This window comes from Notamacropus eugenii, chromosome Y (genome assembly GCF_028372415.1).
Source record: "Notamacropus eugenii isolate mMacEug1 chromosome Y, mMacEug1.pri_v2, whole genome shotgun sequence".
NCBI classification, from domain to species: domain Eukaryota; kingdom Metazoa; phylum Chordata; class Mammalia; order Diprotodontia; family Macropodidae; genus Notamacropus; species Notamacropus eugenii.
The window spans coordinates 1,157,530-1,182,145 of NC_092880.1; the positions used below are offsets into that span (position 1 = coordinate 1,157,530).

The 24,616-nt window shown below is 37.4% G+C and overlaps 1 protein-coding gene and 1 pseudogene across 5 annotated transcripts in view; one reads left to right on the forward strand and one right to left on the reverse strand.

The window, feature by feature from the left end:
- LOC140516683 (carboxypeptidase M-like) overlaps nucleotides 1-994 on the forward strand; it is a 101,691-nt pseudogene extending 100,697 nt beyond the window's left edge.
- Nucleotides 995-19,158: 18,164 nt separating this feature from the next.
- Nucleotides 19,159-24,616, reverse strand: part of LOC140516655 (E3 ubiquitin-protein ligase Mdm2-like) — a 29,861-nt gene continuing 24,403 nt past the window's right edge. For all 5 annotated transcript variants that reach the window (XM_072627654.1, XM_072627651.1, XM_072627650.1 and 2 more), the window contains one exon: nucleotides 19,159-20,323. In XM_072627654.1, the coding sequence (XP_072483755.1) occupies nucleotides 19,757-20,323 (567 nt within the window). In that variant the 3' untranslated portion in view covers nucleotides 19,159-19,756. The remainder of the gene's footprint in view (nucleotides 20,324-24,616) is intronic.

Genomic DNA, 24,616 nt, shown 5'->3' on the forward strand with positions numbered 1-24,616 from the left:
CATACCAGAGAACACGCAAAACTTCAGTGCACTCAGGGTGGACTTTCATTTTCCATTCCAAGTGAAATCAGATTATAATGTGATCACCCGGGTTTCATGTTCTGAGATTCCTCTTTACATGTATCTTAGAAGCCATTCTGATAGACTGACGTCACAGTTTATCCCCTTATTTTTATTGACTTTTGTATCTATCCTTCATGTAAAGTAAACCATCAGAACTTCGCTCCCCACCCTCCACCCCCATTCCAGGATGTGTAATGAACAAGCCAGGCCAGTTCCACTTTGCCCACTCTGTCTTGTCAGCTGCCTGGTCTCCATGGACTTTTCCCTAAGATGGGGGCATCTCTTTCCTATAGAACTGGATATTCCTGAATCACTCAAAGTATCTGGAAAAGCCTCAATAATATTTAAGATACCCATAAAATCATACCAGAATCATGCCAATAATGATGCTGCTCAGAAATTCCAAAATGGAATTTCAATTACCTGTTAAGGTGGATCAGAAAACTCTAGGTCTTTCCTCAACTTTCACCAACAGAACCTGATGGCTTCATCACAGCTAAGCAGGGTTTGGAGGAGACAAGAATCATCTCCTGGTCTATCAAACCTGCCAAATGAGGTCTTGACCATCTGTCATCTGGTCCAGCAAAGTGTATTTCCATCTTGTCACTTGGGAGCTCTGACCTCTGAATGACTTCTCATTCTTCAGCCTTTAGAACAGAACGTCTTAACTTAGGGTTGACACACTTGCATGTTTAGGTTTCAGGAGGTCATAAACTTGAGATGGGGGGTGGGGAAAGGATTAAATATTTTCACTGAACTCTAACTGAAATTTAACATTTACTTCAATTAGTTTTAAAAATATATTATTCTGAGATGGGGTCTATAGATATCATTATGTAACATAAAAATGAATACAAAGTAGTTCCTCTAAGGAAAAAAATGGAACCCACTTTGCCCAATAAAATGGAAATTCCTAAGTGAATTCATAAGAATGAGATCAAAATCAATCAACATTTAAGGTTGCCTGCAAGGCCTTGGTCCAAGTGGTAGAGGCTGGTGGTACAGAGACTACAAAGATAGTTTTTAGGGTTTAGAGAAATCAATGCTAGAGTTATTGGTCAAAATCTAAAGTTACATTGGCTGACAGGGCCAGGGTAAAATACAGAAACAGGTTTTGGCAAGATTACTAGTCACTACGTCAGGGTAAGGTCAGATGCTGTCTCACCGAACTCAGAACAATGGATCGGTTTTTGTTTTTCTTTTCTTTTCTTTTCTTTTCCTTTCTTTTCTTTTCTTTTCTTTTCTTTTCTTTTCTTTTCTTTTCTTTTCTTTTCTTTTCTTTTCTTTTCTTTTCTTTTAAATGACTAGCCAGTCTTTTCTCCTTCAGCTTTCCTTAGTGCTTACAGTAGAGTCTTCGTCTGTCCTCCCAGTTTGGACCTGCTTCTCAAACTGTTTGGCGTGCTAAAATTACAGAGGTCAGGAATTCTGGCAGAAGATGGAGAGGTCATATGAAGGGTGCAGACTGTAGAAAAATACCAAGGGCAAGATGTCTAGGAATTAATGCCATTAGCGGTGCTATGAGGAATGTGGTAGATTCACCAATGAATTGACAAAGGGCCTACAGTACCAAATGGAGCCATAGGGGTAGGATTTTAGGAGCACAATACTACTGTAGGCCCCTACTGCGAAGCTATGTAGGATCCTGGAGCCATGCCATCTCCATTCACAAGCAACTCAGTTGTAGAGTGTTCATATTTAAGTCAGTAAATAAATCTAAAAGCAATGGCTTTACTGAGCCAAATGTTCTTATTGCTGTGTTGTTATTATTGGTGCTTGGAAAATAGTATGTTAACCATAAGTACCATTGCAGCTGACTTTATCGTAAAGGATAGTTTTACAATAAGGGAAATCTCTGTTGTAATATTTCAAGCAATACTCAAAACACAACACAATATTAAGTACCAGAAAAGTATTGTTCTGAATCCAGGTTTGTATAAGACTTGGGTGTGGCCCCTAATGGATTGTGGCTTTTCATCGCACACCAGTGTATTTTCAAAGAAATCTCATTTCAGAGGTGTGGCCAGGGTCTTCGGATCAAGTTCCCTAGGGTTACCACCATAATGGAATTTGATCTCTGTAACAAATGAGAAAAATACCACCTACTTCTGGTGAGCCAAACATCTCTGAGAAACTCAACACAGAAGTGAATTCATTTCTTTAACTGTTCTTGTCACATTGAAACATGCTCACAAGGCATGGAGACCATGTTGAGTCTATACGATTGTGCCTTGAAACTGCTGAGTGCTTAAAAGCACAGAAAAAGAAAAACAAAAAAGGGGGCCACGTAGAAAGGAACCAAATGATCTAAGCTCCTAAGAGAAGCAATTTGCTTTTTCTGCATAACTGTATTCTATATCACTACACTGTAAAGACAAATGAGTTATCATGGTTCACTAGGAGATAACTCGTGAAGATTCAAGTTTTGTCCAACAGGGCTGATTTTCCCCAGCTTTTCCTACTGCTGTTAGCACTTGATTTGAGGGTACTCTATGGTAGTTAATTGGCATGGAGGGGCACCTGTTAATGTCTCCATTTTCCTCCCTTTCATTTAAAGCAATAGAATGGAAATACATGTAGCAAAAACTCTTAAAGCTTCATATCTGTATTTACAATATAATGTTAAGTGTCAATGTACACAGTTTATAAAGTATTCTTATATGCTCTGGTTAAATTCACTAAATGTTTTGCTATTTTGTGTTTTTACATGTATCTTGAAAGCACATTGCAGAAGAAAGTCCATGGTGATTAAATTAAATTGGCCTTGTAATTATATAACATATGTATCACTAAATTTTCATTTGAATGTTTTTAATTTCTGGTCACCTTAACTATCTACAATATAGACATGAACAGAGTTAGGAGTGGGGGGGAAGCCCACAGCTATAAGGAACATGACTTTCACAAAGCCAATGCATTTTATGTAAGCTGAGTCAAGGCCTCACTTCCAAGCTCATCGATTTAGACTTACGTATAAAGGACAGGAAGGTAGGGATGGTGGATGGAGTGCTGGACCTGGAGTCAAAAAGACCCATCTTCCCATGTTCAAATACAGTCTCAGACACTATAGCTATATGACCCTGGGCAAGTCATTTAACCCTCTTTGTCTCAGTTTCCTCATCTGGAAAAGGAAATGTCAAACCACTCTAGTATCTTTGCCAAGAAAACCTCAAATGGGGTCATGAAGAGACAAATATGACTGAACAACAATAAAAGAAGACAGTAGATTAGAAAAGTAATAACAGTCATCCTAGCATCTAGAAGGTAAAACAGATACGAAAAGGTAAAGCATTAGAAAAGGACAACAGAAGTGTGTTTTGGAAAGACGCTGGATTTGGAGTGAGAGGACTATGGACCAAATCCCATCCCTGCTATTTGCTCTCTCTGTAACTTTAGAAGCTTGAGTAGATGGCCTCAAAGGCATTTTCAAGCTCTAAATCTATATTCAATGAAGTATAAAAGCCAATGAGTTGGAAATATTTACCTTAGCCCTTGAGGGTACCATTGTATTATATACAGCCCAAGATAATAAGCTACTGTATGCCCAGAATTAAATTGAAAAAGAGCAGGTTAAATCAAATTTGGGAGATGAATGCAGTGCTTTTAATGATCCCAAGCAGATAACCTGACACAAGGAACAATCTTTTTTAAGTGGTATTTTCCTGGAGATGTTTTGTGGATATACATCTTGGACCACCATATATAAAAGGAAAAATTGCAGGTAATCCAAAAAAGCATTGGAGAGAAATATAATGGGTGAAAGTAGGCTGTAGTACATATCCATTGATGGACCTATGTGAAATAGGTGGCAACAACTATACCCATGAAATCTATGTCCAGGAAAGAGGTGGGCAAAGAAAGGGGAGGGAGATCCTGGAATGCAAAGAGAGCAGATCAACAGCCCAGGTGCTACAGTGGTCCTTACACAATGCGACAAAACCTAGGAGGGGAACCTTTGGCATGTTGGGGTGGATCTTTTGTGGGGTATCCTTGGGGGAAGGAAAAGGACAATGAGCAGGCTGCACATTATATTGATAAGAGTGAGTACTTTCATCTGTGAGATGCTGGAACTATTAAAATATTAGTGAGAGAAGCAGTGATCTCTGAGCCACTGTGGCTTCACCAATAAATCAGTTATGCTAAGCCAATATTGCTTTTTTGAAAAACAGGGTTACTCAAAGGGCATACAATCTGTATCCCTAAATCCCAAATTGAGCCAATTCTGAACTGGTCCCCTTAGGGGGGCCCAGTTGTGCACTGTAACTGCCATGCAATACATGTCAAGCCAGCTTGGGAGAAATTAAAGCTTGGACACACACAAATTTAACAAAATTTTTAAAAAACATGGTTACTAGTCTAATAAATCAGAATACAGGAGAGACCCAGAAAAATATTTGACAATATCCTTATATATACTAGAGGTATATATAAGCTACCTACATAGGTATATATAAGCTACCTATATAGGTATATATATATATGTATATACATATATATATATATATGCTACCTATTATAAAGTGAAGAGATATGTGGACTAGAAGAGAAAAGGTGGATTTTCAGAACGAACTGAATGGCTGGACCCAAAAAGTAGTGTATGGGTTGGTGTCAAAATGGGAGAGAGGAGGAAGAGCCAAGATGGTGGAGTAGAAGAACAAACCTGTAGAAGCTCCCCCCCATTGCCCATAAAATATCTGTAAAAAATTATTCTAAACAAATTCTAGAGCAGTAGAAGCCACAAAATGACACAGCGAAAGAGATTTCCAGCCCAAGGTAGCCTGGAAGGCAGACAGGAAAGGTCTATCGCACCAGGCACAGCCCAGCCTTGGCCGCAGGGCACCAACAGGAATAGGATTGGAGCAGGCCTCAAGGGGTGGAATCCCCAGCAGCAGCAGCTGCGGTTCCCATGTTATTCAACCCACAAACGCCACAGACAGCTTCAGAGGTCAGTGAGAAAACTCTTTCATCTCGGGGAAAAGGGAATGTGGCCTGGCCCCACCAGCAGCAGCCATTTTTGGAGCCCTTGGCTTAAAGACCCTGGGGGAACTGAGCAGTTGATCGGGGTTTCAGCCCTGAGTGGTGGTCCTGGGGTGAGGAGGAGCGCTGGCAGTGGAGGTTCTGGACAGGGATTCCTACTCGCAGATCCTGGACAGAAGAGTGCTTGTGGTTGCTCCCATACCACAGCACAGGCCAGGAGAGGAATAAACTCCTCTCCCTTAATTGTGCCACCTTGGAGGAACTGAGAACTTACACATCCCCAGAGTATACCTTCCTCTTGACAAAGGACTCAAAAGTCAAGTAACTGGCTAGGAAAATGCCCAATAAAGGGGGAAAAAAATAAGACTATAGAAGACTACTTTCTTGGTGAACAGGTATTTTCTTCCATCCTTTCAGATGAGGAAGAACAATGCCTATCATCAGAGAAAGACATAAAAGTCAAGCCTTCTGCATCCAAAACCTCCAAAATAAATATGCAATGATCTCAGGCCATGGAAGAGCTCAAAAAGGATTTTGAAAATCAAGTAAGAGAGGTGGAGGAAAAACTAGGAAGAGAAATGACAGTGATGCAAGAAAATCATGAAAAGCAAGTCAACAGCTTGCTAAAGGAGACCCAAAAAATGCTGAAGAAAATAACACCTTTTAAAAAATAAACTAACCCAAATGGCAAAAGAGGTCCAAAAAACCAATGAGGAGAAGAATGGTTTAAAAACCAGAATTAGCCAAGTGGAAAAGGAGGTTCAAAAGCTCATTGAAGAAAATAGTTTTTTTAAAAACTAGAATGGAACAGATGGAAGCGAATGACTTTATGAGAAACCAAAAAATTACAAAACAAAACCAAAAAATGAAAAATGGAAGATAATGTGAAATATCTCATTGGAAAAATAAATGACCTGGAAAATAAATCCTAGAGAGACAATTTTAAAATTATTGGACTACCTGAAAGCCATGATCCAAAAAGGAGCCTAGACATTATCTTTCATGAAATTATCAAGGAAAACTGCCCTAATATTCTAGAATGAGAGGGTAAAATAAATATTGAAAGAATTCACTGATTACCTCTTGAAAGACATCCAAAAAGAGAAACTCCTAGGAATATTTTAGGCAAATTCCAGAGTTCCCAGGTCAAGGAGAAAATATTGCAAGCAGTTAGAAAGAAACAATTCAAGTATTGTGGAAATACAATCAGGATAACACAAGATCTAGCAGCTTCTATATTAAGGGATCAAAGGGCATGGCATAGGATATTCCAGAAGTCAAAAGAACTAGGATTAAAACCAAGAATCACCTATCCAGCAAAACTGAGTATAATACTTCAGGGGAAAAAATGGTCATTCAATGAAATAGAGGACTTTCAAGCATTTTTGATGAAAAGACCAGAGATGAAAAGAAAATCTGACTTTCAAACACAAGAATGAAGAGAAGCACAAAAAGGTAAACAGGAAAGAGAAATCCTAAGGGGCTTACTAAAGATGAACTGTTTACCTTCCTACAGGGAAAGATAATATTTTTAACTCTTGAAACTTTTCTTAGTATTTGGGTAGTTGGAGGGATTATACACATATATATATATAGACAGAGAGCACAGGGTGAGTTGAATAGATGGGGATAATATCTAAAAAAATAAAATTAAGGGGTGAGAGGAATATATTGGGAGGAGAAAGGCAGAAATGGAATGGGGCAAATTATCTCTCATAAAAGAGACAAGAAAAAGCTTTTTTTAATGGAAGAGAAAAGGAGGGAGGTGAGAGGGAAAAAGTGAAGTTTACTCTCATCACGTTTGGCTTAAGGAGGGAATAACATGCACACTCAATTTGGTATGAAAATCTGCCTTACACTACAGGAAAGTAGGGGAGAAGAGGAGAAGTGGTGTGAGGGAGGATGATAGAAGGGACAGCAAGTGGGAGCAGGGAGTAATTAGAAGTAAACTCTTTGGGGGAGGGACAAGGTCAGAAGAGAGAATAAAATAAATGAGGAACAGGATAGGATGGAAGGAAATATAGTTAGTCTTACACAACATGACTATTATGGAAGTGTTTTGCAAAACTATCTATAGATAACCTATACCGAATTGCTTGTCTTCTCATTGGAAATGGGTGGAGAGGGAGGAAGGGAGAGAAGTTGGAACTCCAGGTTTTAGGAATGAATGTTGAGAATTGTTTTTGCATGCAACTGGGAAATAAGAAATACAGGTAACGGGGTATAGAAATCTATCTTGCCCTACAAGAAAAGAGAGAAGATAGGATAAGGGAAGGGAGGGGTGTGATAGAAGGGAGGGCATATTGAGGGAAGGGGTAATCAGAATGCACCGCCTTTTGGGGTGGGAGAAGGGAAGAGATGGAGAGGAAATTTGGGCCTCAAAATTTTGTGGATATGAATGTTGCAAAGTAAAAATAAATAAATAAACATTAAAGAAGAAAAAAGAAAGCTAAATTAAAAATAAAAAAAATAAACTGGGAGAGAGATTATCATAGCTCTCCAAGGAACTATCCATGGTCTTATGCTGTTCAGCGCCCACTCACTTGAATAAAGACATTGCTTGAGTGATGATATGCTCATCAAAGTATGAAGATATCAAAGAAGGCAATATGAAGCAATGGCTAATATTTTGAATGATTAGTCAAGATCCAAAAAGATCTCAACAAGCTAAGACAATGGCCCAAATCTTGTAAGATGAAATTTTGCTTGGTATAAATTCAAGTTTTTATACTTTAGTTCATGGAATTAATACAGACTAGCGGTATCTCATGGGATGTCAGGTAGATAATGGTTTATGTAAAACAATCCAGGAGTTTGGGGGACTATAAGTTCAGCCACCCAGGTATACAACCTCAGAGTCATTCTCTACTCCTGATATCTAGCTTCCAAGTCCTGTTACTTCTACCTCCACCTCTTTCAAATGCTTCTACCTTCTCTCATAACACAACCCATCTTAGCTTCAGGCCCCCATCACTTCTCACTGAAGCTATTGTGACAGTCCCTCAATTAGTCTCTCTGCTTCAGTCTTCCCTCTCTCCAATCTATCATCCACATAGCTTTCAAAGAGATTTTCCTACAGCACAGTCCTGACCATCTGCTCTATAAATTCCAGCACCACCTCCTGGCCCTAAGATCAACTATTAATCTCCATCTCATCCATATAAAAATATCTATTTTGAAGAAGCTTTATAATACACACAATTATTAGGATAGTGGTATATTATATAATTTGTTATACAAACATATTAGGGTACATGCAAAAAATTTTCTACTGATTGGGTGTGCTTGATCAAAAAAGTTGGGAGAATACCAAAATGGACGACCTCCACAATCCCTTTTAATGCTAAGATTTTATGACTATCTGAGGGAATTAGGCAGCTAGGGGGCTCAATAAATCAAACCCTGGGTCAGGATTCAGGAAGACATGAGTTCAAATCCAGCCTCAGCCCCCGAGCTTTGTGACCCTGAGCAAATCACTTAACCCTGTTTGCCTCAGTTTCCTCTTCTGTAATGTGAGCTGGAGAAGGAAATGCCAAAACACTCCAGTATCTTTGACAAGAAAAATCCACGGACAGTATGGTCCTCTGGATCATGAAGAGTTGGACATGACTGAAAAACAATAAAAACAGGGAAACTAGGGATTCCATGAGAAGAGGGATCATAATAATCTTCAAATATCTGAAATTCTGTTTCTGGGAAGAGAGACTTTTACCTAGGCCCAAGAAGCAGGAACATATGACCAGTGCATGGGAAGTTACCACTCCCCTGAGGTAACCCATTCCATTTTTGAAAATTGGTTTGTTTGAAAATGTACTTTCCATGCACTGGTCATATGTTCCTGCTTCTTGGCCCTTCACAGCAATGCAAGGACCTAAAACATTCCCTAAGGACTTGAGGTAAAATGCCATCCACATCCAGAGAAAGGACTATTGAATCGGAATTCAGAATGAAGCAGACTATTTTCTCGTGTTATATTGTGTTTTGGTTTGGTTTTTGTCATAGTTTTTTCCATTAGTTTCATTTTGTCTATGCAACATGACTAATATGAAAATGTGTTGAATAAGAATGTATGTGTAGAACCATATAAGATTGCATGCCATCTTGGGGAGGGAGGGGGAAGGGAGGAGGAGAAAATTTAAAACTTATGGAAGTGATTGTTGAAATCTGAAAACAAATAAACTAATTAAATAAAAAAGAATGAAAAAAATATGCTATCCATCTGTAGAGAAAGAATTGGATTCTGAACTCCACAAAGCATATTTTTTTTTTTTTGCTTTTGGGGGGGGTCTATTTTCTTTCACAATATGACTAATATGAAAATACATGTTGCATGACTGCACTAGTACAATCTGTATCAAATTGCTTGCCTTCTCAATGAGAAGGGAGAGGAAGGGAGAGAATTTGGAACTCAAAAAAATTTTTTTAAAAAGAATGTTAAAAATTCTTTTTATATATAATTCAGAAAAAATTAAATATTAAATAAATTGCAAAAATGTAGCCAAGAAAACTGTTCCTCCGATCAGTCAATTCTATTGACATCAGTAGAGGACATCAATAACTCTGCAGCATCTACATACTGATGTTTGAGTTGTTATATGTGTTTCCTATGTATGCATCATCCCTGTCTTTGTAGAGAAGTAAATTGTAGGGGAGTTTACCCTTGTGTCCATGGGGGAAACTTTGTCATTTTTCCTGACTTGTTATTTCATTGAAAGCTTTTTTGCTTTCAAAAAAATAATAAAGTGTTTTATCTAAATGTGTCTATATAGAAACATGTATTATGAGGCTTGGCAGTGGGATGGAGGGTGGTTGTGTGTGTGTGCTTGAAGAGAAGCAAACTTTTCTGCTTCTACATCCTCTGGCAATCCTAATATTCAAAATAATTTGTTTAAGTACACACAAAGATCAATTTCTAAAGATCACTTTATTAGGTTTTATGTGGGTGCCTTTGACCCCCATTTAAACCCTTTTTTTGCTGTGATATTTTGGAAAAAACTTTAACATTGTGAAGGTTATTTGGGGTGGGGAGTGGGATTGTTTTAAATTTTTGAGCTTGGATTTGTCTCTTTCCAAGGCTGAAAGTGCAAAAAGTCCTACTCCACTGCCAACAGGCATGGAAGTTTTAAGCTATGCTGCCTCCAGCCTGGGTCAGTTTGCCCCTCTTTAGGCAGCCCACCCTAACCCCTCCTGGGGGATCATCGTATTGATGCTAGACTCTTGGGACACCAGGTGGGCTTTAGTTCAAAATATCTGAACTCAAGTTGAATCCACCAGGCTCATTTTCCTCTGGTAGCAATGAATTCAGACATGTACTGGGACACTTGACTGTAAAGCAATCTAAAAAATAACTTATTATAAACATGGTAAACATCCATACAACCAATCCAAGCCATCAACAAGCTATTTATCGAGTACCTACCAGGCTCTGTGCTGGGTTCAGAGGATACAGACATGGAACAACTTCTACTCTCAAGAAATTGACATTCCATCAATCAAACTTGTTTTGCACCTATTTACATTTTAAATAAATGAATTTCATGAATTTCAGCAGACAACATAGCATAACTTTCCAGCCATTTCCTATCTTGGACAGCTTTCTTTTTATACAGTCAAAGGTCAAAATTCTATCGGTTCTGATTTTTTTAAAAATTGATTTATGTGTTCAGTTTTCTCCAATCACTTCCATAAATCTTAGATTTTTCTTCTTTTCCTTCTCTGCTCCCTTCCCTCTTCCATCTCCCCTCCCTGAAGCAGCATGTAATTTGATATGGGTTCTACATATACATTCTTGCTAAATACATTTTCACCTTCGTCATGTTGCATAGAAGAATTAAAATGAATGGGAGAAACCATGAAAACAAAACAAAATATAACACAAGAGTTTGCTTCATTCTGCAATCCTATTCCATAGTTCTTTCTGTGGATGCGGAAGGCTTTTTGCCTCAAGAGTCTATTGGAAATTTTTTAGGATCTTGCATTGCTGTGAAGGGCTAAGTCTACCAGAAAAATTCCTTGCACACTGTGGTTGTTACTGTGTACAGTGATCTCCTGGTTCTGCTTTCACTCAGCATCAGTTCATATAAGTCCTGCTAGGCCTCTCTGAAGTCTTCCTGTTCATCATTTCTTATAGCACAATAGTATTCCATTAGATTCATATTTCACAGCTTGGTCAATCATTCCCCAACTGATGGGCATCTCCTTGATTTCCAGTTCTTGGCCAACACCAAGGGAGCTACTATAAATATTTTTGTACAGGTGGGACCCTTTCCCATTTTTATGATCTCTTTGGGATACAGTCCTAGAAGCAATATTGATGGGTCAAAGGGTATGCACATTTTTGTAGCCCTTTGAGCATAGTTCCAAATTGCTCTCCAGAGTGGTTGGATCAGCTCACAGCTCCACCAATGAGTTAGTGTTCCAACTGTCCCACATTTTCTCCAACATTTGTCATCTTCCTGTTTTGTCATGTTAGCCAATCTGACAGGTGTGATGTGGTACCTCAGAGTTTTTGGATTGCATCTCTCTAATCAATAGTGATTTAGAACATTTTTTCATATGACTATAGACAGCTTTAATTTCTTCCTCTGAAAACTGTCCATATCCTTTGACCATTTATCAACTGGGGAATGACTTGTATTCTTGAACATTTGACTCAGTGCTCTATATATTTTAGAAATGAGGCCTTTATCACAGACACCAGTTGCAAAAATCCCCACTTTTCTGCTTCCCTCTGATTTTTTTATTTTGCATGACTTCTTAAGAGTCCTTCCAGATTCCTATATATTTTGCGTATTTGTGTCATCCTAATTGCAATGTGGTGTTTCATTAACTATCTGTTAAACATTTAGACTGTTACCAGTTTCATTTTTTTTTTTTTTTGCAAAACTGTAGATCTTTGGATAGTTACAAAAAAATACTTTCAAGTTGTATATTGTCAACAAAAGAATGGGTCAAGAAGTACAATTGTTTTTAAGCTAGTACAGCATACTGCCCTTCAAAATTCTCTATTTTCAGTTTTCCACCAGCAATGAAGAAGGAAGTCTGACTAGTAATTTCATTGCTTTTATTTTGGGGGGCCTATTGGAAAATGTGAGATGATGACTCAAATTTGTTTCAATTTGCATCTTTATTAAAATTCTTAAATTCTTCAAAGATTACCATTTTTTTTCTTTTAAGAATTATTTGTTCAAAATCTGTGACCATTTATTTATCCATTAGAGGCTAGGAATTGCTTTTGAAAATTTTTACCAGTTCCTGATATAGTTAAGATGAAAGTTGTATCACAAATTTTACATACTTTCCCCACTGGTACTTTCATGTTTTTCTTGTTTAAAAAATGCTCAAAATAATCCAACATTTATGATGTTGCTAATATTTCCTGTTTATTTCTTTTTTACACGTTTTATATTATTCAGTTGGAGATCATCAAGGTAGATATCTAGGAGATATAGGTCTAAATTCATTTCCCACCCATCATGAAAACAGCCTTCCCAAATAATCTGTGAAATAATGGATTTTTTCCCCTTATCCTAAAGTGTATTGGGTGGGGCACCTGGAATCTCTATTCTGTTCTATTTATTTGTTTTTGGACTTTATTTATAGTGCTGTTGAAAGACTACTTCTACAAGTTGTTTTTTTAATTATTGTAAGATAATTTTAATTATCATTCTGAGAAAAGTGCACAGTGCTATTGAGTTAGCATGCTTCAAATATCTGAGGTCAGAAATTATACTGTTACTCTGTCCTTTATTTAGTCTTTACTATATAGAGAGTATTGGAATGGCGATAAAAGAGAAGACAATCTAGGCCCCAAGAATCTAGTTGGAGAAATACAAATATATACAGAAGATTTCTGAAGTAATTTTCAACCTAGTTTGGAAGTAGGTATATAGATGAATTTAATGTTAGAGCTAGGTGGCTCAGTGCATACTCAGCTGTGTGTAGACATAACTGTGTGACCCTGGGCAAGTCACTTAATCTGTTGGCCTTAATCCACGGGAGAAGAAAATGGCAAAGCACTCCAGTATCTTTGCCAAGAAAACACCATGGACAATTTTGGTGTGCTACAGTCCACAAGTTACAAAGAGTCAGACAAGACTGAAAGGAGTGAACAGTGTGGATGATTTGACAAAGAGAAAGGAAATTCCACAAAGACAGGTGCAAAGGTAAGAATAATCTAGGCATATGCATGGTGTGGAATCACAGACTCTCAAACAAGATTTAGTTCAATCCTTACTCAAATTTTGACAGGCTTCTCAGCTTGGCTAGGGCAGTGAATCTAAGTCAAGATGGACCTTATAAGTTTCAGGGGCCGGTAGAATACTCCAATGGATAAGTCCAAGACACCACTGAAAATATGTTCTTCCTGTAAGCAAAGATCTTAAATTTCTTTTGCAATCACAAAAAATCAGAGTTGGAAGGCATCCCCGAAATCATACAGTCCAATCCACAGTTAAAGATGAAGCATTAAAAATAGCTTTTTAAGGAAAGCAGCGTTAATTTTTCCAAATTTAAAAAGAATATAAATATATAAGAAAATGACAAATGTTGGAGAGGTTAACAAGTTCATTAATGTACTATTGGTAGAACTTTTTCCAGATCAGTCATAATGGAAAGTATTTTGGAACTAAGTCCCAAAAGTTACTAAACTGTGCATCCTCTTTGATCCAGCAATATGACCACTAAGTCCATATACCAAAGAGATAAAAGAAATAAGGACCCAAATGTTCAAAAATACAACAATCCTTTTTGTGTTAAGAACTAAGGAAATATTCACCAACTGAGGAGTGGCTGAATAAATTATGGTATATGAGTACATAATGGAATTGCAATTGTGCTATAAGAAATATTAAAAGGATAATAAAAGAAATGATTGCAGAGAAACCTAGGAAGACTTCTACGAAATAATGCAAAGTTAAGTGACTAGAACCAGGAGAAAAAATTATATATTCACAACATTGTAAAGACAAGTCTGAAAGACTTAAAGCGCTCCTATCAACATAATGACTAAACCCACTTCCAGAGGACTTTATGATGAAACTGCTACCTAACTCCTGGCAGAAAGGTGATGGACTTAGGGTGCAGACTGAGACCTATTTATTGGACTTGACCAATGCAAGATCAGTTCTGCTTGACTATGCATAAAAGGTTTGCTTTTCTTTTTTTTCTGAAGGGGGAAAGTGGGAGGAAAGATAACTTTAATGGAAAAAAATTTTTTTTAATTTTCTTAAAGCATACTGTATTTAGCTTCAAGTCAATTACAATCCCATTTTAGCCCAATTCATATCATGCTATGTCTAGAGAGAGAAGCTGGTAAATATTTAATAAATGACTCTAAAAAACAAAAAAACTGTGCCTAAACTGTGTATGTGCATATGTTTGTATTCATACATACATATCATACCATGTACATGCATACACACGTATGTATACACACATGTCTTTTTGACCATTTTATATTGCAGTCATGGAATTACAAAGCTCAAGCATCATCTCCAGCCATGAAGAACTCACTACAACTCCAGGTAGTCAAGTCTGACTTTTAGACTACTCTAGTTGTCAAGACATTTTCCTTTCTGTTAAATAGAAATCTGCCATCCTTTAAGGCATCCCTAGTCCTGCCTTAGTTCTGCCCTCTGTGGTTTAACAACTATCTACTGGCATGCAGAGATAACTGAATCTTCATCAAGTAATACCTGTAGTAACAAGTTTTTTTTTTTTTAAATGTGAATTTCACTTCCATCTTTTCCAACAGTCTCCTGTACCAAAATTTCAAATTCAAAAATTTATGCAGGCATTTAAAAAAAACCATAGTAGTACCATTTGATGCTTACAGCTTAGCTTTTGTATCAATAAGAACTTCTCATGTTTAAAAATTACCCTGAAAAGAATTTGGAGATATTATCACTGAATACTACTTTGTACGAGCAATCTAAAGCTGTCAGGGAAAGCTGAGAGGCATGATGCATCAAACAAAATAGAGCAAACTCCCATGTCTTCAGCATCCAACCCCACCCCCACTAATTCTAGTAAGTCCTAGGAGTTTAGAATTATTTCACAGTACCAACAGTGGTGACAGACATTTATAATAATGCTCCTAGGCCATTCCATAAAGTCTGGAAATACATCTTCTAAATCAAAGATTAAATGAAGCATAAGCTCCAACTTTAAAGCTTTATTTCACAGTTCTCTCCTTAATCCATTCAATGCTCGGTTCTACATCAGACTACATCCCCACCCCAATACCCACCCACCCATGCTCTCACAGTTTTATACCTCTTAGAATCCTCAATGCACTTCAGATACCCTTATCACGTCCAATCTCTCATGCTAATTTGCACTAAAACTTATAGTGTACCTGTCTCATCCACTGGACTAGACTGTAGAGTCCGTTAAAGAGAGAAACGTTTATTTTTCAACATATCTTCTCACTGTCTAAAAAAGTGCTGTGCAAATCAAAATATTTAGCAAATGAATACCGAATTGAATGCTACCCTGGCCAAGATCCTTTAAATACAGTTCCCACTCCTATCCAGTCCTTGCCTGCTTCGCCACCCTGATCCCAGCAGCCCGACTGCTGCCCAACATCACTTAGGGTAGCTGCCTGTCTGGCACAGGACTCAATTCAGATGTTACCTTCTGCAAGGGGTTCCAGTTTTCCTAGATGAGGGCACAACACCATGATTTTCTTCTTTCTGCTTTCTATGTACATTTTTATTTGCATGTTTTCTCCCATTGAACTGCTGGCTCCTTGAGGGGAAAGATTGTTGTTTTTGCCTTTCTGTGTATCCCCAGCACTTAGAATTGTTCTAGGCATTTCTTTTTTTTTTTTTTTATTTTGTAATGTTTAACAATCACTGCCATACAATTGTGATTTTATCCCCCCCACCTACCCCCCACTCCCCCCCTCCCTCCCCACGACTGCATACAATTCTGTATAGATTCCACATATACTTTCCTATTGAGTATATTTTCACTATAGTCATGCTATGTAGTCAGACTAAGATAAATGAAAGAAATCGTATAACAAATCAGAACATGATACACAAACACATACACATACACAAACATAATCTGCTACAATATGTGAGTGACTTCCATATTTCTCTCTCTGAGTGTGGCAGGCATTTTGCCTTGAGATCCTCCATTGGAATGTTTTTTTTTTTTTGGTAAGAAGTTCTTGTGTTATTACAAAAATCTAAGTCTACCAGAAAAAACTCTCACACACTGTGGTTGTTGCTGTGCATAAAGTTCTCCTGGTTCTGCTCCTTTCACTCAGCATCAGGTCATATAAGTCCTTCCAGGCCTCTCTGAAGTCTTCTTGTTCATCATTTCTTATGGCACAATAGTACTCCATTACATTCATATACCATAATTTATTCAGCCATTCCCCAATTGATGGACATCCCCTTGACTTCCAGTTTTTGGCAACTACATAGAGTGCTGGTATAAATATTTTTGTACATGTGTGACCCTTTCCCATTTTTATGATCTCTTGGGGATATAGTCCTAGTAGCAATATTGCTGGGTCAAAGGGTATGCACATTTTTGTAGCCCTTTGGGCATAGTTCCAAATTGCTCTCCAGAATGGTTGGATGCGCTCGCAGCTCCACCAACAATGAATTAGTGTTCCAACTTTCCCACATCCTTTCCAGCATTTATCATTTTCTTGTTCTGTCGTGTTTGCCAATCTTCTAGGTGTGATGTGGTACCTCAGAGTTGTTTTGATTTGAATCTCTCAAACCAACAGTGATTTAGAGCATTTTTTCATACGATTATAGATAGCCTTAACCTCTTCCTCTGAAAATTGCCTGTTCATATCCTTTGACCATTTATCAATTGGGGAACGACGTTCTAGGCATTTCTAATAAATGCTTGTTGACCTGTAATTGACTTTCTTCTGGTTTCAAAACATGAGTTGATACTTCCTGCTTGGAACAACTCCTTTATTTACTCTCTTGATCCCATCCTGGGGCAGCTAGGTGGTGCAATGGATAGAGTACCAATGCAGGAGTGAGGAGGATCGGAGTTCAAATCTCACCTCAGACACTTGACACTCACTAGCTCTGTGACCTTGGGCAAGTCACTTAACCCCAATTGCCTCATCCTGGGTCATCTCCAATCATCCTGATGAATATCTAGTCACTAGATTCAGATGGCTCTGGAGGGGCAGTGAAGCTGGTGATGTGCACAGCCCTCCCTCACGCAAAACAAAGTCAAGTGCAAGTCATGTCATCATTTCTCTGATGACATGGTCTTCTTCAGTAACAAAGGACGAACACATACACACACAACTGCCACTTTTAGCACCACAGCAAGTGATCACCAACAGTGAGCCCAGCATGGGGCAGCACCACTGAGTGGTACAAGCTGCAACACTTTGATTCCAGTCCAAGTTGGACTCAACAGCATTGTCACACACACCAGGTTGGGCAGCCACGGGGGTTGAGTAGGCCCAGTCTGAGCAAGAGTTGGAGCAGACATTCTAGGGAAATGATCCAGATGTACAGCTATCTGGTTCACTACCAGTCTTCAATACAAACAGAAATGGACTCCAGTTTATTTTATTTCCTTATCTTAACTTGCACAAACACATTAGTCACCTAAATTGGTGCAATAAAATTTCAAATTTAAATTAGCTTTCCAGTCAGCAAATAATCTGCAGTTCGAAGAATTCACAAACTAAGCAACAATAGTTGTGAAGGTAAATCTGCTTCCAAAAAAAAACAAATCACAATCTATTTGCTTTGGAGGTGCCCCTATGCAAAATCTTAAAAATGGATCACCTTCATTTGCATGGAAGAGCAGAAATTCATGTTAATATCAGTTTTATGTAATTGTGACTGATGTCCCCAACTTTTAAAACATTAAATTCAAGCATGTACCAATGGTTTAACTACATCTAGTAAATATTTTGACAGCCTAAAAAAACCAAAAGATTCTTTAAGAACATGCTTTCATTTGTGTAATTCCTGAATTTTTTTTAAAAACTGGACCTGGTTGTTGAAACCAAGACACCACCTGGGGCCATATGTCCAGATTAAGATAACATAATGAGTTACATCTGAATTATGTTCAACTTGGTAGAAACAGATTTTCCCAATTCTAATCCTAATTTGAAGTGTGAAAAAGGTCTGGGGTAAGCTATCATTCATCCAAAGGGGCATTGCTACATTGTACTTGAGGCCCTTAAAAAGACCTGCCTGGTATGGTCCTGGTGGCAAAGGAGTATAGAAAGAATTATGATGGCCCCAACAATACCATTTTTAGGGCTGTATCCCAAAGGGATCATACAAATGGAAAAAGGACCCACATGTACAAAAACATTTACAGCAACTTCTTGTGGTGGCAAAGAATTGGAAATTGAGGGGATTGTCATCAATTGGGGAACAGCTGAACAAGTTGTGGTATATGAAAGTAATGGAATACTATTGTGCTATAAAATAATGAGCACGGGAACTTCAGGAAAACCTGGACTTAAATGAACTGATGCTAAGTGAAGGGAGCAGAACCAGGAGAATATGCTATGTACAGTTACAGTCATATTGTATTTTGACTAACTTTGATAGACTTGGCTAGTCTCAGCAATGCAAGGTTCTAAGACAACTCCAAAAGGCTCATGATGGTAAAGGCTATCCACATCCAGAGATGGAATTAGAGTCTGAATGCATAGTATTTGTTCTCTGTTTTGTTTCTTCTTTCTCGTGGCTCATTCCATTCATTCTAATTCTTCTTTACCACATGACTAATGTGAAAATGTTTAATATGAATGTATATATAACTTATATCAGATTGCATGCCATCTTGGGGGAGAGGGGAAAATTTAAAACTCAAAAGCTTGTGGAACTGAATGTTGTAAACTACAAATAAATTTTAAAAATTTATAAAAGAACTATGATGGGCTCTAAAAAACATAAAGCCACCCTTTCTTTTGTATTTGTCTATGCAATATAAAAAGATCTCTAAATAACAAATGAAAACTATCAGGTTTTTCCTAGGAGATTTTTCCTAAGATTCTTGGAAGTAAGGACAGATAAAACTTCAAAGAATCAGAAACCTGAACTTATTTGCAAATCAAAAACAATCATTTTCATGAATCATCACCACATTTCACCAACAGTATACAACTTAAATAATATTTATTAAATTTACTATTTACACAATTTTTTCAAAAAATTTCACACTCCCAAAGTAGATAAGGAAATTACTTAACAAAAAGAAAGTCAATCTTCAAAATAACTAGTGATTCTTAACAGATGCAAACAGTAAAGGATCTATAGTTTCAATATAACCCAGTATGAGTGTTTATGACTTACTCTCAAATGATCTGACTTGGCACATAAATTTTGGGAACCAACTAAAGCACAAAGAGGTTCAATGATTCATCCGGGGTCAAACGAGCTGTAAGTGTCCCATGTAGTATCTGACCTGCACTCTATCCACTATACCTGGCTGCCTCTATAAATAATACAAATGAAAACTAATAAAAATGCAAAAATGGAAAAAATAGTAATAAAAATGTTTTTTCCCAAAGGAAGAGAATAAAAAAATTCTTCCAAAAAGTAAATTGCATGAGATTTAACTAATATGGATTAGAAGTCATCCCAGAAAAAAAACGTACAAAAATAAAATTTTAAATAAAGTTCACAAGTCGTGTGAACATTCTTTAAGAGTTTCATACACAAGGTTCATACATGGTTCCATTTTTAGTACATCACATTTAGAGAAAATAAGTTAACACAATCATCTGAATTGGCTGCCTACACACTGGACAAGGCTTATTTCTCTTTTTCAGCTTCTTAGCACATGTAAAACATGCCATAAGATGTCCTGTCCTTCCATGAACAATGCATCCATTTTTAGGTCGGCTCTGACAGATGACACAGGGCTCTACTGTACTAGGGGGAAGAATGGATTCCACACTTGCTTCTTTGTCTTGCACTTCTTCTCTCTCAAATTCTCCAGCATCTTCCTGACTACTACAGATGATACTTTTAGATGTCGATGGCTGAGAATAATCCTCACTTTCTTGGGAGTCTGACGTCTGTACTATTTTTTCATCACTTTCCTCAACACATGAATCTTGACAGTCATTCATTTTATTTTTCTTACAATCTGGAACATCAAAGCCCTCTTCCTCCCCTTGTGTGGGGCGTTCTAGTCTGCCTTTATCTGACACGTCACCTTTCCCCTCAGAAAGCCAATTCTCTCGCAAAGCCCAGCATCTATGGCAATGTGGTGGAAGTGGAGGGTTCATTTTATCACAGGAAGTACACTTCCAATAGTCCTGCAATGAAAAAAGAAGTAGAACTAGTTTCAATAGTTCTTAAATAACCAGAAATAACAATGCTAGTCATGCCAATTTATTCAGTTTGTTTGTAAAAATCAGGTTTTGCAATAAAAAGATTTGGTAGCTTATTTTGTAAAACATTTCAAATTCTACCCCATCTTTAACTCTTAGCAACTTCTCCTGAAACCTGAAATTGTGGATAAGTGGTCTTTTCACCTTTTGGAGATTCTGACGTGAGGCATTCTATTTCTCTTAGTGGTAGACCTTTTTTCAATAGGAATCCATCCTTATCCGTAACTGTCAGGAACCATCTGCTACCATGTCTATTTTGATTGGGTAGTATTCAGAAGAATCTGTTTTATCTATTGCCCCCCCTCCCCCTTTTTGTAAAATAGAGATTAATGCAATTTATAGGAAACTAGCCAACTTACATTTGTAGCCAGTTCCCACCTTACAAATGATTTTGGTTATTTTACAAATCAGGTTTTTTTGAAAGTGAAAATGAATGTCTTCATAGAAATATTGCTAGAAACAGAAGTTAGGTTCCCAGGCCAAACTCAGAAAAGTCTACTTTATAATACAGCCTAATTAATAATACTAGATATTGAGAACACTGAACAATGGAGAGGTGGAAAAGGCTGAGAGGATGGCTGGAATTATGAATGAAAATCATCTAATGGATCCCCCTCTAGTTCTCTTGCCCTGTGGAGAAGGTTAACCCTAGATGAAACCTGTCTTTGACATCTTCATTACCATTGTACTTTCTCTCATTTCTCCCTCTATGTATCCTAATGTGATTCCCCCTTAGCATTTCCTTATATTATCCTCAACTCATATGTGCCCGCCAATGTTCTTCATGTCCCCAAATTACCTATAATCCTTTCACTCTAAACAAAAGTCTTCTTTCAAATATCAAGCTGTGTTAGGAAGAAAACCTAAATTAAAAGAAATTAATTCTGAGCCTCAGCAAACCTCCCAGGAGTGATAGCTCCATTTTTTTTCAAAAGGCTTGCAAATTCAAACGAATCCCTGGTAGTCATTTCAGGGACAAAGTGAAACGAAAATATTTAGTAAGCATACGTTTGGAAGAGAAAATATTTTGGAATGGGTACAGAGGTTACTAAACAGTCTGTTATCTTTAAGTTTGTCAACTGCTTAGCTCTAGAGAGCTAAACTAGAGAAAGAAGCCATAGTAATTCAGCAGTCTCTCTTCTTAACACTAAGCTTAACTTTTACTTGTTTCTTATGCCTCGAAGATCTATGATTTCACTCATGTGAGCATATTCTCACTGTATTGACGTACATATGCTGCACCTTAGCACAGGGTTTCCAACTTATCACTTCTGGTGATAAACTTCTCTGATCTTGAGAGATCTTGGGTTGATCTTGAGAGAACAGACTAATAGTGCTTCACTTGGCCTAGACTTCTCACCTTGGTAGGAATTTACTAAATTTGCTAAAAAGTCTGAGTCTCACTGGAATAACTTGAAAATTCAGGATTACCTGAATTATATAACAAGACATTAAGCTAGGATTTTAGCGAAGGTCCCTCACTACCATCTTATGAGAAACAATACAGAAAACAAGTTTCAGTAAAAGGCTTTGTCTGCAGGTTTGGTGTTTGTTGAGATGGGGTCAAAGAGAGAAGCAAGAGAGAAACAAAAATCAGCCTTCCCTCCTGACTCTTTTGTTTCTGCTAATAATACCAAACTCTCAAAGGAGTGGAACCACCTCTGACTCCCCCCATTTCCTTCTACCCCCAAATTCAGTCATTATAGTCTCCTCATACTTCCTCTGAAACACAACATCCAAAAATTCTTCCCATTCTTATTGCCATTCAGGATCTTTATTATCTAGAGTAATGAAATGATTTAAACGAGCTTTCCACCAATCCATCCTGCACATTAGAGCCAGTGTTTCTCATGTCATTTCCCTATTCAAAAGCATCCAATGGTTTTCACTACCTACAACATAAAAGTCCAGACTCCTCAGCCCACCATTCCAAGGCCTCCACAACAGACAATATTTAAGAAGTGAAGTATTAACAGTGAACACAGCATTGTGCAAGATCCTGAGGAAGGTATGAAGTTGAGAGAAAACATAGCCCTCACAGAGCTATTCTAGTAGAGGCATAAGACATACATACTACTAGAATGCAAAAAAGTACATAAAACACTTGTGTATTAAGGAAAGATTTCATAACCAAATGCTATGTAAAATTTGAGGGGAGAAAGTCATTGAGGGGAAATTAGAAAAATCTTTATGAATGATGAGCATTCTAAACTGAATTGGAAAGGATAGGTAGAAAGTCAAAAGTGAGGAGGAAGGGAAGGGAAGAGAATAAGCATTTATACAGCACCTACAATACGCCAGGGGCTGTGCTAAGCACTTTACAAATATTCTCTCATTTGATCTTCACAACAACTCTGCAAGGTAGGTGCTATTTGTTATCCCTATTTTAGAGTAGGGGAAGACTGAGGAAAGCAAAGATTAGGTGATTTACCCAGGGTCACAAACCTAATAAGTGTTTGAGAATGGATTTGAACTCAGTTCCTCCTGACTCTAGTAAACCCTCTATTCACTGAGTCACTTAGCTAGATAGACATGCTAGGTAGAGAAAATGGCTTGAACAAAGGCAATGAGGTACAAGACACATTCAAGAGATACCAAATAATCCAGTTTAGCTGGAGCATTGAGTCCATGAAGGGAAACAGTATGAGGTACAGGTAGAAAAGTAGGGTGATCAGCATATAGATTCATATTCAGCACTTTTTATGATGGTAAAGCAGATTGTCCAGCAAATGGACAATGACTAAATTGCAGTACATGAATGTAATAGTATAGTGTTACACAATAAGAAATAGTAACTATGAGAATAACTTAGGAACAACTGCATAAAATGATACAAACAGATAAGTAGAACCATACATACAACTACAACAATGTAAATTAAAAGAAAAAAAAAACCTGAACCCTGAGTCACTAACAAACCAATAAGGCTCAGTCTGAAGAGAAGCTGGAGATAAGGGCAGAATGATGCAAACAATGTCAAATGCAGTTATAACTGATGGGTGAAAGCAAAATTCTTGACCAGTCAGGCTTAAAGACCAGAGGAGAGGCATCAAACACAGAGTTCACTGATGCACCACAACACTTCCAAGCACTCCCTGGAACCAGAATAAAATGTGCCTGGGAAATGTTACAAAATAAATAAATACAATAAAACAGAGGTAACATAAGTCAATAAGTAGCCCACAGGGATCTTGATGTAGAAATCGGTGGCCCCTATATTTAGTCTGACACCAATGGACTTTAAAGCACATCATCTCACAAAACCAAGCATGCCCAGTGTCTACAATGCTATCTTATAATATTAAAATGGAAGTCATAAAAGAATGTTAGAAAATAGTTTTCACTAAGTTCTTTTAAAATCATAACGGTATATGTTACTGTTTCTGTTAGGATGAGATAAAACTATTGCTAGATCTACTATGTGACTATGTACTTCAAAATTTTTATATACAGTATGTTATATGAAACAGCTTACTCAACTTGACCTCAACTATATCAATATTATGAAGTCATTTTAATTTTCTAGTTTTTGTCTTCCAACATTACAATGAAATTTAAAGTTTTCTTTTCAAGTCACGCAGTATTATGGTGTTCTTACAATTCTCAAATACCTTTGATCTCAATGATTTGGACATTCCCTCTAACAGAAATGCACTTCGCAACTCATCCAGGCCTTGCACCACATCCTTCCCTAAGTTCACCGTGGGGGGACAATCTTCCTTAGAAGTTGTTTGGCACAAGGATACTGAGTGCTGTGTCATCCCCCTGCCATCCTCTGTCCTCAAAATGTAGCACCCAGGCCACCTTTTTTAACCTTTTTTCTTATTCTACATACAAAGAGAGTATTTAAAGTCAGGTAAACACAGATATCCCTATGGTGTATACCTGATTTTATAATCTTTTTTCTTCTTTAGCATACGAAAATACACTTTACTACTAATCTATTCTTAGAAGGAAAGAATAACTAGCAATATTAACCAAATAAGAAGCTAAAACAACAGTTTTAACAAAATCTTTCTCAACATCAGTTAATTAATGAACAGGAAATCCTAAGTGTGTGGCATAAATGTGAGCATTTAACAAAAAAATATTAATCACATTCCAATAAACAAATATGTAGCAAAAGATGACTGCCTTAAGTCATTAATGTATATTGTAATGTTAAAAATAAAGTAAATTCCACAAATTTTTTTACTTCTTACAAAGTGGATATACTTT